The sequence below is a fragment of the Rattus norvegicus genome, chromosome 18 (genome assembly GCF_036323735.1).
Source record: "Rattus norvegicus strain BN/NHsdMcwi chromosome 18, GRCr8, whole genome shotgun sequence".
Taxonomy (NCBI): Eukaryota; Metazoa; Chordata; class Mammalia; order Rodentia; family Muridae; genus Rattus; species Rattus norvegicus.
Genome location: NC_086036.1, coordinates 28,219,609 through 28,236,181, shown reverse-complemented (window position 1 = coordinate 28,236,181; position 16,573 = coordinate 28,219,609). Strand labels below are relative to the sequence as shown.

General features: G+C 51.3%; 1 protein-coding gene across 6 annotated transcripts in view; it reads right to left on the bottom strand.

The window, feature by feature from the left end:
• Positions 1 to 16,321, bottom strand: part of Cystm1 (cysteine-rich transmembrane module containing 1) — a 67,714-nt gene extending 51,393 nt beyond the window's left edge. For 2 of the 6 annotated variants that reach the window (XM_039097367.2, XM_039097366.2), the window contains exon 1: positions 10,626 to 11,060. In XM_039097367.2, the coding sequence (XP_038953295.1) occupies positions 10,626 to 10,654 (29 nt within the window). In that variant the 5' untranslated portion in view covers positions 10,655 to 11,060. Of the gene's footprint in view, positions 1 to 10,369; positions 10,534 to 10,625; positions 11,061 to 15,908 lie in introns of those variants that run through there. The other 4 variants (XM_006254621.5, XM_006254622.4, XM_063277049.1 and 1 more) reach the window with 4 other exon arrangements.
• Positions 16,322 to 16,573: the final 252 nt, after the last annotated feature.

Here is a 16,573-nt window from a genome sequence, read left to right as displayed (position 1 = left end):
ACCAAGAATAAGCTAACGCCTCTGAAATGTTCCTTGGTGCCAAAGCTCATGGGTACAGCATTTTTAAAGATAACACTCACAATTACATCAGCATTCAAGGGGTTGGAGTAGCCTTATAACATTTGTCCTTTTGCTGAGCTTAGCAGTATTTTCCACACAATATGCAACAATTAATTCGATTTACACTTCTTCTAGTCATTTTAGTTTTATGTTTTAGCTTGCACGAACATTAATTATTTTGGTTAACATCTGGACCATGGCCAGGGTAGATGTCCTCCTGGTAGATGTGGTTACTGGAGGGTAGAAGGCTGAGGAGTCTCTAGGCATGCACAAAATAGTTAGGACAAGATGTCATTACCCTAGTCACTTCAGAGTCACTTTAAAGGTGACTGGAGAGATGGCTCAGTGGTTAAGGGCACTGGCTACTCTTCTAGAGGGCCCAAATTAGAAGATTCCCAGCATCCACTAGGCAGCTCCCAACAGTTTTTAAGTTCAGTTCCAGGGAATCCAATGCCCTCTTCTGCACTCCATGAGCACCAGACATGCATATGATACACAGACATACATACATACAGCAGAACAGCCATACACATGAAAAAAAAGTCTTTAATGAAAACTGTCTTAAACATCTGACTGGTTTCTTTTTTTCACTTGAAAAAGTTTGTCCCAGTAATTTCATAGCCACCCGGACAGTGATGAATCAACTATCCTAATTCAAGAGTCAGCAGGGCCAGAAGGCTGAGGCTGCCTTCTGACTGGGATCTGCCGTTAGCTAGACAGTGGGCTTTGCGGGAACAGCTGAGTGAAGAAGATTCACAATGGCTGGAGCATCCAGGAGGCTACTACTGACATCAGGGAAGCATCAAGTGTAGACTTAATGACTGAGACAGGCATATTCCTAGAGTGTCTGCTCCTCGCACATCTCACCAACTGCTCCCTGCCTCCAGTTCTGATGCTGAAATGAATGTGGACAACATCTAGGACATCTCCAGGTTTTCCTCCTCCCAGAAATTTCTATGGCTCAACTGTTCACCGTTCCTGTTCTCTTCCCATTGAGCATGTCTAGATAGTTTTCAAATGTGATACGTTTTCTAGCCAATGCTCTTGGGACTAAGTAACAATTCTTGAGCACAAGTCATCAGGGAACTAAATAATGATAGGCCTCTCTGAATAAAAAAATCGTTTACTCCCTAATGAGTACATTCAGGTAAAGCAAACCATCCTCTCACTATGACTACCAACACTGCCTCAAGCCATCTTTAATTAAGAGTTCAGAAAACTATTAATCACTCATGCTGTCTGCTGTCCAAAGGTCAGACTCAAACCATTTATCTTCTTTGTTTTAGATACGAGGATCTTACCAGTTGTACATATTCGGCTATGAGGCCTAAATCAGTCCCCGTGTTCCTCTACTTATGATGGGCTGACACCCTGACAAACCCTATCTTGAATGTGTTTGAAACACCATGAGAAAAAAGTTGTACAAAACTATTCAAAAAGCACATTCTACAGTAAAGTGTTGAGAGGCAGGTATAGTGTCTCATGGCTAAAATCCTGGCACTTGGGAAGTAGAAGCAGGAGGACCAGACGTTTAAGCCTAGCCTCAGCTATATGGCAATTTGAGGTCAGTCTGTTCAAGATGAGACTATTATTTTTTAAAAGATCTCATTTAAAAGAAAAAGAAAAAAGGGGGGTGCATGTAGCAGGGAGTAGTATAGAAAATCTCTTGTAATTTACTGAACATTATACTAAGGGGAAAAAAGAAAGAATGGTTATATGGGTAAAACTTTGTCCCGCTATAAAGTAGAAAAATGTTGAACCCTGGTAGATAGGGTACCGATATTCCACATTTCCTAAAGCCTTCCTGTTGTTGAACCCTTTTATTCAGGTCTCAAGGGGGCATGAACTTTTGCATAAGAGGCTAGGGAGTCAGCTCCTATCCAACGCTCCCATCCTGCGGTCTTTAATGGCTGACTCCCATTTTATAGCCAAGCCAATTAGTTGCCTTGGACAAATGTAGGAGCTTTGAGGACTGGGACACAGTACTCAGGTTAGCTTGAGGAAAACAGGAAGTCTCTTCTGTCTAAAAAGCTTTACCCAGGCACCAAAGGTCAGAAATATGAGGGCTGACCTTCACAGCTCCATAGAGTTCCTGCAACAACAGCAAGGCCTGAATCTCACTGTAGCCAGACCTGTGGCTGAACAAGACAGGGAAATGTCAAAAATAACTATTCGATTCTCATCCAATGTAGTGAGCAGTAATGCGGACTTCTACCTCTGACAGCTCCAAGGACTAACTAACTCCTTAAGGCCTGAGACAGTTTCCAGTAACAATCTTGCTGTCAAAGGGTCCCGGGTAGGAAGCTGTGAGCCCCAGTCTGCCCTGTTACTGGTTTACTGCAAATGCTTCAAAGAATCAACTCGTGGTGACAGAGAAAGAGTATAGGATGATGAAATGTGTGCTTATTTGCATATGAAATACAAACAGGTGTGTGATCTCAGGCCTCTACATCTTGATCATGGGTTGATTAGTAACTAATTCTAAAGATGGGGGGAGGGGCCTCTAAGTGTAAATGATACTTCAGCAAAAGTTCCTAACTTTCACCTCCTTTAAAAAAAATTGCTACATCTCAAAATACACCTCCTCCAGTAATTGTAATGTCCTGCTTTGGAGCACTTCAAATCTCATATAGCTTCATATTAATTATATCTCTGTGAAGAGGGTACAGGCCATGACAAGAAGGGAGTGACAAAGATGAAGGGCTCAAAAAATACCAGTCTAAGCCCAATTCTTTTGACTTTTTTAAGTCTACCTTATTTTATTTTGGAGACAGTGTTACTACATGGCCCAAGCTTGGCTCAAATTCAGTCTGCAACCCACCTGGAACTAGAAATTTCCCTTATCACTGGAATTGCAACATTGTTGAGGTTGTTCTGTATTGCAATGCTAAATACTGACCATGGTTTCCCCCCACCCAGAATGAGGAAATCTTCAGCTAAGCAAAATAGTGTTCATTAATTTAAAACTATTGGTTGAATAATATTCCTATAGCTGGGCACAAGAGAGAGAGGTGGAGTTTTGGTCCCTGGGCTTGGGGTCTGAGGCAGGACCAGACTGGGAAAAAGAGAAGAAGGTAGAGGGGAGGAAAAGAGGTCATGAGGTGGGTGAGTTATGAAAACATGGTGATGAGGGTTGGCCAATGAAAGCTGCAAGAACTGCCTAGATGGAACATGGAAAGTAGTAGCTCAGGGTTACTGGTAGGGAAGTAGACATCATAGCTATCTGCCCAGCTCTAGTGCTCCTAAGACGTATTATACATATAAAAGCTTTGTGTCTTGTATTTTTTATCTGGGAACAACAACAACAAACTAATGTGAGGTAGAAACTCAGGTTTGAGATTAAATTAGTACCACAGCAAACATCTTTTTCCACATGGTGCTGCGATCCAGCCTCATGCGGGTCATGTGCATGTGTGGCAAGCACTCTGACAGTGAGCTACCTTACTAATCTTTGGCTCCGCTCCATATAAGGAAAACCTTGTGTCTTGAATGCTGGAAGGCCAGCCCTAGTGTTTATCACAGCCTGTGTTTAGGAAGACACACCAACATTTTTTTTTTCTCCTGACAATGAACTCTTAAGTTCTCAACCAATGAGAATAACATGTGGGGGTGGCAATGGTGAATGGAAGTGGAAAAATTCCAAAAGAACTCTCAGCCTACTTAACTGTCCTGACAGCTCCCAGTGACTGGGAGAGGGAGGATAGGAGGAAAACCTGTTTCTTTCCAGAGGAGGCAGAATCAGTTCACCAGCTGAAATATGATCAGAAATTTGGAAAACTTTATTTAACAGGAAAAAAATTGATGTGCCCCAAGGCATCTAATATCTAACAATTCTTAGGTTCCTGCAGAGACACTTAAGAACCTCTGTGGCACCCCATGGTGGTGGCACTCACCATTAGCACTGAGGAGGCAGAGGCAGAGGCAGAGGCAGAGGCAGAGGCAGAGGCAGAGGCAGAGGCAGAGGCAGAGGCAGAGGCAGAGGCAGAGGCAGAGGCAGAGGCAGAGGCAGAGGCAGAGGCAGAGGCAGAGGCAGAGGCAGAGGCAGAGGCAGAGGCAGAGGCAGAGGCAGAGGCAGAGGCAGAGGCAGAGGCAGAGGCAGAGGCAGAGGCAGAGGCAGAGGCAGAGGCAGAGGCAGAGGCAGAGGCAGAGGCAGAGGCAGAGGCAGAGGCAGAGGCAGAGGCAGAGGCAGAGGCAGAGGCAGAGGCAGAGGCAGAGGCAGAGGCAGAGGCAGAGGCAGAGGCAGAGGCAGAGGCAGAGGCAGAGGCAGAGGCAGAGGCAGAGGCAGAGGCAGAGGCAGAGGCAGAGGCAGAGGCAGAGGCAGAGGCAGAGGCAGAGGCAGAGGCAGAGGCAGAGGCAGAGGCAGAGGCAGAGGCAGAGGCAGAGGCAGAGGCAGAGGCAGAGGCAGAGGCAGAGGCAGAGGCAGAGGCAGAGGCAGAGGCAGAGGCAGAGGCAGAGGCAGAGGCAGAGGCAGAGGCAGAGGCAGAGGCAGAGGCAGAGGCAGAGGCAGAGGCAGAGGCAGAGGCAGAGGCAGAGGCAGAGGCAGAGGCAGAGGCAGAGGCAGAGGCAGAGGCAGAGGCAGAGGCAGAGGCAGAGGCAGAGGCAGAGGCAGAGGCAGAGGCAGAGGCAGAGGCAGAGGCAGAGGCAGAGGCAGAGGCAGAGGCAGAGGCAGAGGCAGAGGCAGAGGCAGAGGCAGAGGCAGAGGCAGAGGCAGAGGCAGAGGCAGAGGCAGAGGCAGAGGCAGAGGCAGAGGCAGAGGCAGAGGCAGAGGCAGAGGCAGAGGCAGAGGCAGAGGCAGAGGCAGAGGCAGAGGCAGAGGCAGAGGCAGAGGCAGAGGCAGAGGCAGAGGCAGAGGCAGAGGCAGAGGCAGAGGCAGAGGCAGAGGCAGAGGCAGAGGCAGAGGCAGAGGCAGAGGCAGAGGCAGAGGCAGAGGCAGAGGCAGAGGCAGAGGCAGAGGCAGAGGCAGAGGCAGAGGCAGAGGCAGAGGCAGAGGCAGAGGCAGAGGCAGAGGCAGAGGCAGAGGCAGAGGCAGAGGCAGAGGCAGAGGCAGAGGCAGAGGCAGAGGCAGAGGCAGAGGCAGAGGCAGAGGCAGAGGCAGAGGCAGAGGCAGAGGCAGAGGCAGAGGCAGAGGCAGAGGCAGAGGCAGAGGCAGAGGCAGAGGCAGAGGCAGAGGCAGAGGCAGAGGCAGAGGCAGAGGCAGAGGCAGAGGCAGAGGCAGAGGCAGAGGCAGAGGCAGAGGCAGAGGCAGAGGCAGAGGCAGAGGCAGAGGCAGAGGCAGAGGCAGAGGCAGAGGCAGAGGCAGAGGCAGAGGCAGAGGCAGAGGCAGAGGCAGAGGCAGAGGCAGAGGCAGAGGCAGAGGCAGAGGCAGAGGCAGAGGCAGAGGCAGAGGCAGAGGCAGAGGCAGAGGCAGAGGCAGAGGCAGAGGCAGAGGCAGAGGCAGAGGAGGCAGAGGCAGAGGCAGAGGCAGAGGCAGAGGCAGAGGCAGAGGCAGAGGCAGAGGCAGAGGCAGAGGCAGAGGCAGAGGCAGAGGCAGAGGCAGAGGCAGAGGCAGAGGCAGAGGCAGAGGCAGAGGCAGAGGCAGAGGCAGAGGCAGAGGCAGAGGCAGAGGCAGAGGCAGAGGCAGAGGCAGAGGCAGAGGCAGAGGCAGAGGCAGAGGCAGAGGCAGAGGCAGAGGCAGAGGCAGAGGCAGAGGCAGAGGCAGAGGCAGAGGCAGAGGCAGAGGCAGAGGCAGAGGCAGAGGCAGAGGCAGAGGCAGAGGCAGAGGCAGAGGCAGAGGCAGAGGCAGAGGCAGAGGCAGAGGCAGAGGCAGAGGCAGAGGCAGAGGCAGAGGCAGAGGCAGAGGCAGAGGCAGAGGCAGAGGCAGAGGCAGAGGCAGAGGCAGAGGCAGAGGCAGAGGCAGAGGCAGAGGCAGAGGCAGAGGCAGAGGCAGAGGCAGAGGCAGAGGCAGAGGCAGAGGCAGAGGCAGAGGCAGAGGCAGAGGCAGAGGCAGAGGCAGAGGCAGAGGCAGAGGCAGAGGCAGAGGCAGAGGCAGAGGCAGAGGCAGAGGCAGAGGCAGAGGCAGAGGCAGAGGCAGAGGCAGAGGCAGAGGCAGAGGCAGAGGCAGAGGCAGAGGCAGAGGCAGAGGCAGAGGCAGAGGCAGAGGCAGAGGCAGAGGCAGAGGCAGAGGCAGAGGCAGAGGCAGAGGCAGAGGCAGAGGCAGAGGCAGAGGCAGAGGCAGAGGCAGAGGCAGAGGCAGAGGCAGAGGCAGAGGCAGAGGCAGAGGCAGAGGCAGAGGCAGAGGCAGAGGCAGAGGCAGAGGCAGAGGCAGAGGCAGAGGCAGAGGCAGAGGCAGAGGCAGAGGCAGAGGCAGAGGCAGAGGCAGAGGCAGAGGCAGAGGCAGAGGCAGAGGCAGAGGCAGAGGCAGAGGCAGAGGCAGAGGCAGAGGCAGAGGCAGAGGCAGAGGCAGAGGCAGAGGCAGAGGCAGAGGCAGAGGCAGAGGCAGAGGCAGAGGCAGAGGCAGAGGCAGAGGCAGAGGCAGAGGCAGAGGCAGAGGCAGAGGCAGAGGCAGAGGCAGAGGCAGAGGCAGAGGCAGAGGCAGAGGCAGAGCAGAGGCAGAGGCAGAGGCAGAGGCAGAGGCAGAGGCAGAGGCAGAGGCAGAGGCAGAGGCAGAGGCAGAGGCAGAGGCAGAGGCAGAGGCAGAGGCAGAGGCAGAGGCAGAGGCAGAGGCAGAGGCAGAGGCAGAGGCAGAGGCAGAGGCAGAGGCAGAGGCAGAGGCAGAGGCAGAGGCAGAGGCAGAGGCAGAGGCAGAGGCAGAGGCAGAGGCAGAGGCAGAGGCAGAGGCAGAGGCAGAGGCAGAGGCAGAGGCAGAGGCAGAGGCAGAGGCAGAGGCAGAGGCAGAGGCAGAGGCAGAGGCAGAGGCAGAGGCAGAGGCAGAGGCAGAGGCAGAGGCAGAGGCAGAGGCAGAGGCAGAGGCAGAGGCAGAGGCAGAGGCAGAGGCAGAGGCAGAGGCAGAGGCAGAGGCAGAGGCAGAGGCAGAGGCAGAGGCAGAGGCAGAGGCAGAGGCAGAGGCAGAGGCAGAGGCAGAGGCAGAGGCAGAGGCAGAGGCAGAGGCAGAGGCAGAGGCAGAGGCAGAGGCAGAGGCAGAGGCAGAGGCAGAGGCAGAGGCAGAGGCAGAGGCAGAGGCAGAGGCAGAGGCAGAGGCAGAGGCAGAGGCAGAGGCAGAGGCAGAGGCAGAGGCAGAGGCAGAGGCAGAGGCAGAGGCAGAGGCAGAGGCAGAGGCAGAGGCAGAGGCAGAGGCAGAGGCAGAGGCAGAGGCAGAGGCAGAGGCAGAGGCAGAGGCAGAGGCAGAGGCAGAGGCAGAGGCAGAGGCAGAGGCAGAGGCAGAGGCAGAGGCAGAGGCAGAGGCAGAGGCAGAGGCAGAGGCAGAGGCAGAGGCAGAGGCAGAGGCAGAGGCAGAGGCAGAGGCAGAGGCAGAGGCAGAGGCAGAGGCAGAGGCAGAGGCAGAGGCAGAGGCAGAGGCAGAGGCAGAGGCAGAGGCAGAGGCAGAGGCAGAGGCAGAGGCAGAGGCAGAGGCAGAGGCAGAGGCAGAGGCAGAGGCAGAGGCAGAGGCAGAGGCAGAGGCAGAGGCAGAGGCAGAGGCAGAGGCAGAGGCAGAGGCAGAGGCAGAGGCAGAGGCAGAGGCAGAGGCAGAGGCAGAGGCAGAGGCAGAGGCAGAGGCAGAGGCAGAGGCAGAGGCAGAGGCAGAGGCAGAGGCAGAGGCAGAGGCAGAGGCAGAGGCAGAGGCAGAGGCAGAGGCAGAGGCAGAGGCAGAGGCAGAGGCAGAGGCAGAGGCAGAGGCAGAGGCAGAGGCAGAGGCAGAGGCAGAGGCAGAGGCAGAGGCAGAGGCAGAGGCAGAGGCAGAGGCAGAGGCAGAGGCAGAGGCAGAGGCAGAGGCAGAGGCAGAGGCAGAGGCAGAGGCAGAGGCAGAGGCAGAGGCAGAGGCAGAGGCAGAGGCAGAGGCAGAGGCAGAGGCAGAGGCAGAGGCAGAGGCAGAGGCAGAGGCAGAGGCAGAGGCAGAGGCAGAGGCAGAGGCAGAGGCAGAGGCAGAGGCAGAGGCAGAGGCAGAGGCAGAGGCAGAGGCAGAGGCAGAGGCAGAGGCAGAGGCAGAGGCAGAGGCAGAGGCAGAGGCAGAGGCAGAGGCAGAGGCAGAGGCAGAGGCAGAGGCAGAGGCAGAGGCAGAGGCAGAGGCAGAGGCAGAGGCAGAGGCAGAGGCAGAGGCAGAGGCAGAGGCAGAGGCAGAGGCAGAGGCAGAGGCAGAGGCAGAGGCAGAGGCAGAGGCAGAGGCAGAGGCAGAGGCAGAGGCAGAGGCAGAGGCAGAGGCAGAGGCAGAGGCAGAGGCAGAGGCAGAGGCAGAGGCAGAGGCAGAGGCAGAGGCAGAGGCAGAGGCAGAGGCAGAGGCAGAGGCAGAGGCAGAGGCAGAGGCAGAGGCAGAGGCAGAGGCAGAGGCAGAGGCAGAGGCAGAGGCAGAGGCAGAGGCAGAGGCAGGTGGATCTCTGTGAGTTCCAGGTCAGTCTAGTCTGGTCTGGTCTACAGAGCAAGTTCCAGGACAGCCAGGACTACACAGAGAAACCTTGTCTCAAAAACAAAAAACAAAACAAACAAACGAAAAAAACCCCTGTTTTAGGCACATTGCAATTTTGTGGTTGAAGCTGTTTTAAAATCACCTCTTAGGACTGATTTCACTGAGCTGGCTGGAAGCAGTTCGTTTTTCCCATCTCAGCCACCCTAGAGAGGCTCTCCAGAGTGCTGTACCAGTTTCTACATTAACACAAACCAGCTGAGGACACCTTCCTAAGTTCTCAACAATTCCCTAAACTGCTTTTTACTGTACAAAATCCCCAGAGGTCCAATTTTGTTTTCTGAAGTCAAACGAATACAATACAAATTGGTTTGGTCACTTTGATTCTTTACAGAAAACAAAAGATTTGATGTTTTAACAGTATCAATATATTTTTAAGGAATACAAAAAATAAATAAATCACCAAATCATTCCTCCATATAAACCCAAAATACACTTTTCTGGCTTCTCGGGAAATCAAAATAAAATAGCCTAATATTTAAACAAAGTGTAAGTGCTTTGTTTATGGTGTGTACCTGTAAACCCAGTACTTGGAAGGTAGAGACAGGAGGATGAGGTGTTTAATGCCTTGACTCAGCTATATGAGAACAGAAGCCAGCCTGGACTACATTCAAGACTATCTCCTCAAAATCAAAACCAGAAACACACACACACACACACACCCTTCACATACAGCAAAGTTAAACAATCTTACTCAGAGAGAAGTTGGGTAGAAAAAAAAATTGAGCTGAAAAAAATCCATCTTAAAATTTACATCTTACTCAACATTCCATATCATAGTTTGGTGCTAATTCTCTTTACTAACTTCCCACATTAAAACCCCTGTCCTTAGTTTGATTTGGCTTTCACTCTACGGTTAGGGGTATTTTTTGCAAGACACTCTGAGGTCTCTAAAGGACAATGTGCTGAGAATATTCCAGTCTCCATGCAGACAGAAGAAAGCATATATCTCTCATCCTGTCATTCTATCCAGTCAAATGGGATACAAGAAAATAACACACTGTTGGGTATGTCTCTTCTAGAATAAAAACAAAAATTACTTCAGAGTCTCCTTATCATACTGTTCCCACTTCCCCAAAACAGTCTGCCTCTTAATGGCTCTCTAGAGCATACAATGTCTCAGCTAGACACTCAAGCTTTTCCCCAACAGGTCCCAACTTAAAGCTACAACTCTCCACCCTAGACAGGCCCAGTAAGCACTCCTTGGAGTTCAAGGCTCGGCTCTTTTTCCTCATATTCCTCTTTTCATGTCCTCACTCAACTCTCTCCGGTTTCACCTCAACAGGTGTACACTCGGATCCTGCGCCCTTAGCAAGAGGCCGGAGTTCACTGTGCCCACACCTACAAAACACCGGGTCACCCTGCCACTCCCAACAAGCTCGACCCTACACAGAAACCGCGGAGCCTCAGAAACCGCAGCCTAAGGGGAAGAAATCCAGCAGCTTCCGGCGGACATCCCTGGAGACAGGGTGGGGCGAGCCCCGCTCCGCTCCCAGCCCGCGGACTCCCTAGCCCAGAGCGCCGGGCAGACTGCGGGAGACACTCAGTCCGCCCCAGTGCGCCGGGCGATGGCAGCAGTGAGATTCTCTTTCCTTAGGGGCCGCGCGCCCCAACCCGCCGCTCCGCGGGTCTCGCCAGCTCTCACCGCGCAGTCGCCCGTGTCTCACCGCGCCCCAGCCCAGACTGGCCACCACGCTCCAACCCCACAGCCCTCACCTCTCTGTTCCACGAAGCGGCCGCTTGCTGACCGTGTCCGGACTGAAGAAGACCGGACCCGACTACGCTAATAGCGCCGCACCTGCCCCGAGCCACTGAGCCGCAGCGGCACGCTTGACGTCACCCGAGCCTCAAGCGCTGGAAGCCCGGAGTCACCTGATCTCCCTGGCAACGCGTGAGGGGGCGGGACCAAGCGAGGGCGGCGTCATAGCACAGCCCCGCCCCTCCGCTTCTCCCGGTCTTCGCACGGACTCACCCTGCCACCAGGCTCCCACTCCCAAGCATGCTCGGGCGGGTTTCTCTCCGGGTCCTTGCGAGCACGCCGCCCCAGGTCGCTAAGACCGAAGCCTGGGAAAAAGGGCGGTTTGGCACACAGCATGTCGGGCTGCTGTGAGCTGCTGCTGCCGCCTGGCCTCTTCTCCGCTGCTAGGTTCAGGGGCCTACTATAGAGCTGCAAATGAGAGCTGCGGCTGATGACTAAGTTGCACTTTGGCTACTTCCCATAAACCTTGCTGCAGTAGTGTGACCAATGCACAAGAATGTAACAAGACAAATTGCAAGAATTTGAAGGTTGGAACCAGTGTCCAGGCCAGGACCTCTTGTTCCTCAAGTCCCCTATTGCCACGGGGAGAGAAATTTCTGAACCGGTCCTACTTGGAAAAAAAAAAAGTAAAGCTTAATTTTTCACTTTGGAAACTGGTTTTTTCTGGGCTGGGCTGTAATATGTATTTCAGTGGTTGATGCTTGCGAAGCATGTGCAAACCTAGATTGACTCCCTGAACCTGCCTAGAGAGGGGGAAAGCGGTCCAAAGTCCTAGCGTTGATTGCTATACCGGTATCTTTACACCTTTGTCACTACCCAGTCTTAACAAATAGACCATGAAAATGTAAAGAAATGAGATGAAAATGAAACACCCCACGGGGGAGGGGCTCACTCTTGCTGCCTTCCACCTCAGCTTTAGTCTCCTACTCCCTCAATCTCCAAAAGAGGTTTTCTGTCCTCCCTGCCTTTCACACAATAGGATCTTTGACCAAGAAGTTAATTTACAACTAACTTAGAGACCAGGCTGATTAAGATACATTGCATTGGAAAATCAAGAATACATAGGTAGTACGACAATATCTTTTGTTTTGTTTTTCACGACAGGGTTTCTCTGTGTAAAAGAGCGAGAACCTTGGCTGTCCTGGAACTTGCTCTGTAGACCAGGCTGGCTTCAAACTCAAGATCCTCTGCCTCCAGAGAGCTGGGATTAAAAGTATGCGCCACTACCGCCCGGCCATTTTCTCAGTTTATTTTATTCATTACATATTAATTTTGAAACAGGACCTCATGCTTCCCAGGCTGGCTCTGAACTCCCTATGTAGCTGAGGATGGCAAATTTCTGATCCTCCTGTTTCTACCCCAAGTGCTAGGATTACAGGTGAGTGAAATTATTCCTGGTTTTATTTGCTAAGGATCAAATTCATGCTGGGTAAGAACCCCACCAGCAAGTACCTCCTAGTTTCTACATTTAGGTTTCATGTTTTGTCTGGTTAATAGCATATACATGGAAGAAAGACAGCTGTGAAAAGCAGAGAAGCACCACAGCTTTATTATGAAAGAGCTAAAGGAGAAAGGAGAAAGGAGATTGGAAACAGAGCCCTGGACTATAATCCCAGCATAAAAGGATGTGGGAGGTAAGAGGGTCATCACAGATTCAAGGTCAGCCTGGGCTCCAGAATGAGACCCTAGTTTGTTTGTCTTAATAAAAAAAAAGAAAGAAAGAAAACTTGAGTCCAGGAGGAGAACAGTGAGGAGGAAGTGGGTACAGGGCAGAAGCAGGAAGGCCTGGGGTGTCTAGCAGAACTGAGGAGACCTCCAACTAGACAACAAGTCAGATCCAGAATGAGGGGAGAGAGTTGGGCCAGAATGAGCTTTGAGGGATCCTGAGGGATAGGGGAAGGGAGAAGTGGGCAGTGGTTTTGGCAGTGCTGAAAGGGAAGAGGAGGTAAAGGCAAGCTAAGAGCATCACAGGGCAGCTGAGAGGCTGCAAGAGGAAGGCCTGAAAAGAAGAAACAGGGTCAGCAAGATGATGACGTGGCTTCAGGGTCACATGATAGGCTGACAGAGAAGAGCAGCATTGTTCCTTAGCCTCTGAGGACTAAAGGTCATCCAAGTGTACCCCCAAAACTATCTCTGGAACATCATGTGGTTTGAGCCACCACTCTGCAGAACTATGAGGCAGGGGGAAAGCAGATCCGGGTAGATCCATAACTGCATCCCGACAGCACTCATCAAGACACCCTGTCCATTCGTCTAGAGAACCCTGACTAATATAATACCAGCTTTGTCTTTTTGTCTGGAACATTTCTAGGCCCTTGCTATCATCATGTCTCCTTGTCTCCACTCTGGTGAGAGAAGTGGAGATGAGGAAGAAGTGCACTGCCTTGAAGAGAAGAGCTTTATGACATCTGCTTAAGGCTGGGACATAGGAGGGCTGCTCTGGGGAAGAGAAGGGCATCTTTTTCAATATGGTCTCTGACTACTCCCTTTTTCTGAGTAGGCAGGGTTACAGTGAAGGGATCATTATCAAAGAAAAATCATTACCCTACCTCCATCGCTGATGGAGGGAGCAGCTAGGATGTGAATAAAAAAAACTCAGGGTTGTTGCTGACAGGATCTAAGAACCAGTGATGTGGCCAGCGGGTGGGCACAGCCGCATGCCTTCTCAGATTGAACCATGTCCCAGGATAAACATAAGGCCTTGCGTAGAAGTTGCTGGACTTTCAACAGATTTCTTCACAATAGCAGTGGGTGTTTCTGTCCCTAGGGGAGGGGGGGGGGACAAAGAAGTGCAGTAAAACGTGTTTCGTGGGAGGTCTGCTAACCGCAGAAGTCTCAACATGTGTTCATCCACAGCAGTCATCCAAAGACGATGGGGGCAGCATAGTTCAGTGAAAAGAGTCTCTGCTTTGAGGTTTGCTCACTTGTGAAATTGGGCAAGTCTCACTTCTATCAGCCACATGATGACACCACTTACCTCACAAAACTATCGTAAATTCTACGTAACTCCCAGGGCAAAGAAAATCCAAATTCATAACTTTTTTGCTCTTGTGGTGCCAGGGATCAAATTTGATTCTTCACACAGGCTAGACAAGTGATCTAACGCTGAACTACACTCCCAGAGCCTTCACACTGTCAAAAGCCTATTCCAAAAACCATTCTAGGAGTTATGGATGTAGTTTGGTGGATAGAACGCTTGGCTAGCGGTACATGAGGCCCAGTATTTGACCTAGAACCACATAAACCAGGCACGGTGCTACACACCTATAATCACAGCAGTTCAAATACAAAGACAGAAGGATTCAAAGTTCATCCCAGGCTATAGAGAATTCATGGTGAACATTTTTTTTTTAAATTAAACCGCTTCTTGGACTAGGGGTGTGGCTAAGTTGGTAGAGTGCTTGCCTGGCATGCATGAAGCCCTGGGTTAGATTCAACAGAACTGTACCACAAAAACAGTAAATAGCACCATATAAAACCAGGAGTGGAGATACATACCCATAGGCCCAGGAATTGGGAAGCAGAAGCAGGAACATGGCAACTCTTGTTCAAGGTTGTGTTCAGCTACACAGCAAGTTCCAGGGCAGCCTGGAATACATAAGACCCCATCTCCAAAGGAGAAGGAAGAGAGCTGGTTTCTAATTACCTTGGCTGTGTCTTCCAGATATCCAACACCTACAAGAAGACCATGCAGCATGGGAGTTCCCTGGCCACAGTGAAACTGGATTGTAAACTGAGGGGTTGGGGATTTAGCTCAGTGGTAGAGTGCTTGCCTAGCAAGCACAAGGCCCTGGGTTCCGTCCTCAGTTCCAAAAAAAAAAAAAAAAAAACAAAACAAAAAAAAAAAAACCCACCCATGTGTCTGGACCACAAACGGGTGTTTAAAAAAGAATTGTAAATTGCCATATCCTTTGTACCCTCATGGAAGGAATGCCATCCCAGCTACATTGGCTAAGGTCTAGATCAAAGCCTCGGTAACAGTGGGTATTCTGGGTCTCAGCACATCTGCATCAGGGACTCCATGAATGAACAGATAAAGGGATAGGCTAAGGTAACTGAATTACAGTGATGTGAGGTCAGCCTAATGATCCTTTATTGAGTGAATGAAGGAGTGGATGAATGATTCAACACATAAGCAAAGATGACAGAATGGTAAGACAGCCAGAAGACCAACCTAAGCGGGCTGTGAAAACCAGGAAGTTCTGGGAAAAGAGAGGCCAAACAGATCGCAGAGGGGTTTTTGAGATAATGGATTCTTCTGTTAGGCACACAGGGTGTGGATCTGGAAGGACAGGATTGCAGTGGGACACTGTGACTTACTGACCCTGTGACCTAGAACAAGTTGACTTAACTCCTATGCGATTGTTCCCTAGGTTGTAAAAAGGGAGATAAGGTTGTTAATTGCTTTATAGCAACCCCAAGGATTGATTGGGAAACCTATGGAATCAAAGCCTGGGGCCCAGTAAGTGTTTTATTAAGAGCTAAGCAGAAGAGGCTATCCAGAGTATGGAAAGGAGAAGGAACCACTCAAGCTCCTTGAATAGGGAAATGGGATGGAATGCACTGTTCGGTGGAGAGACATTTGGGAGCAGAATGCAGGTTGGATCAGTTGCGCCATGGCAAAGACACAGACCCAAAGGACAAGGACTGACCAGTAGCTAGAAGCTATCATGCCCAAGAAAGAAAGCCTGCTCCTACCTGTCATGGTCCCTGTATGGGAGTTGGAGCTTGGAACACAGCATCTTCAGTAATTAGTGAATGTCAGTAGGTACAAAAACCGAACATCTTTTTAGAGCTTACAAGGCCACCAGGAAATACTGGGGGGGGGGGGGGAATCCTCTTCAGTCGAGCACAGCAAATATTAAAGTCCAGGAGAAATCTCCCAAGACCTGGCTCATTTCAGAGTCACTCCCACTCGTAAGGGAGACAAAAGACGGATGTGAATGTGACCAGACATGTTCAAAACCCAGGGAAGAATGGCCAGAGTTTCCTATGAAGTAGGATTAAAGAAATGAGAGAGAGAGAGAGAGAGAGAGAGAGAGAGAGAGAGAGAGAGAGAGAGAGAGAGAGAGAAATCACTTCTAGGCTGATAACACATGCCTGTAAACCCAGTACTTGGAGGTGGGGGCAGGAGGATCAGAAGTTTGAGGTCAGCCTCAGCTTCAGAGTTTGAGACTAGCCTGGGCTATACAACCTGTTACCTGTCTCAAAACCAAAGCAAAACTACTGTTTCCTCGTCCAGTTCTCTCATGGAATTTAAAGTGCATGCAAAGGAGAGAAACTCAACGTCACTGTTGGTCTCTGGCCATGGTCTTTTGAGCAGTGGGTATCAGCTCCATGCCTTCCTATCATCTACATTTGCAAATTCTGATCTTCTAGTCACAACTGCCTTAGCTGCAAGTGAGGAAGGACTGGTCAAATCACTTTAAGTGGAAGTGATAATATGTGAATTCCTGAGTCTAAAATTCCAAGCGTCCATCTGAAGGACAGCTGTACCTGGATCCAGGTGAAACCCGACACAGGAATCTCCTCTCTGCTTCTCTCCTGTTTCCTCCCTGTGTCTTCATTCAGGACTCCTCAGGCAGTCAGTCCTTCGGTGTCTGAGTACTTTCTCCCAGCTGAAAGTCTCAGTAGACTAAAGGCTTTCAACGGCACCTGCAAAGCTCCAATGTGAAGTCTTGGGTTTGAATGGTATATGGAACTGGCTTTCTTCTGAATGTGTGGTTGTAGGCAGGAGTGTGAAGCCTCGGCTGGTCCTGTGTTCTCTGAAGCTAGACGACATAAACTCATTCTCCTTAAATTCCTCAGGAGGAAGGAATGGCTTCCCAAGGAAAACAAGTTCAGTAGCTGAAAGTAGGAGCTGACCCCTACAGGCAGGCCGCCAACACTATGAGCATCAGCCCACTGAAAGTTCTAGAAGGCTTATGTCATAGACCATTCTGATAGGCTTCAATTCACTTGAGAATCACTCACCTTCTCTGGTGTTCCAGCGATGGGACAGCCAATGGGGAGGTAACTCCAGCACTCGGAGACAGAGACAAGCCACTGAGAGCGATGGACTGGCATTTGGTTTTATGGAAATGCATCCTTCTCTGAAAGCATAGTTTCTGAGGAAGGCACTTCAAGGAGCACTTAATGCCCTAAGTGTATTTGTACAGCAT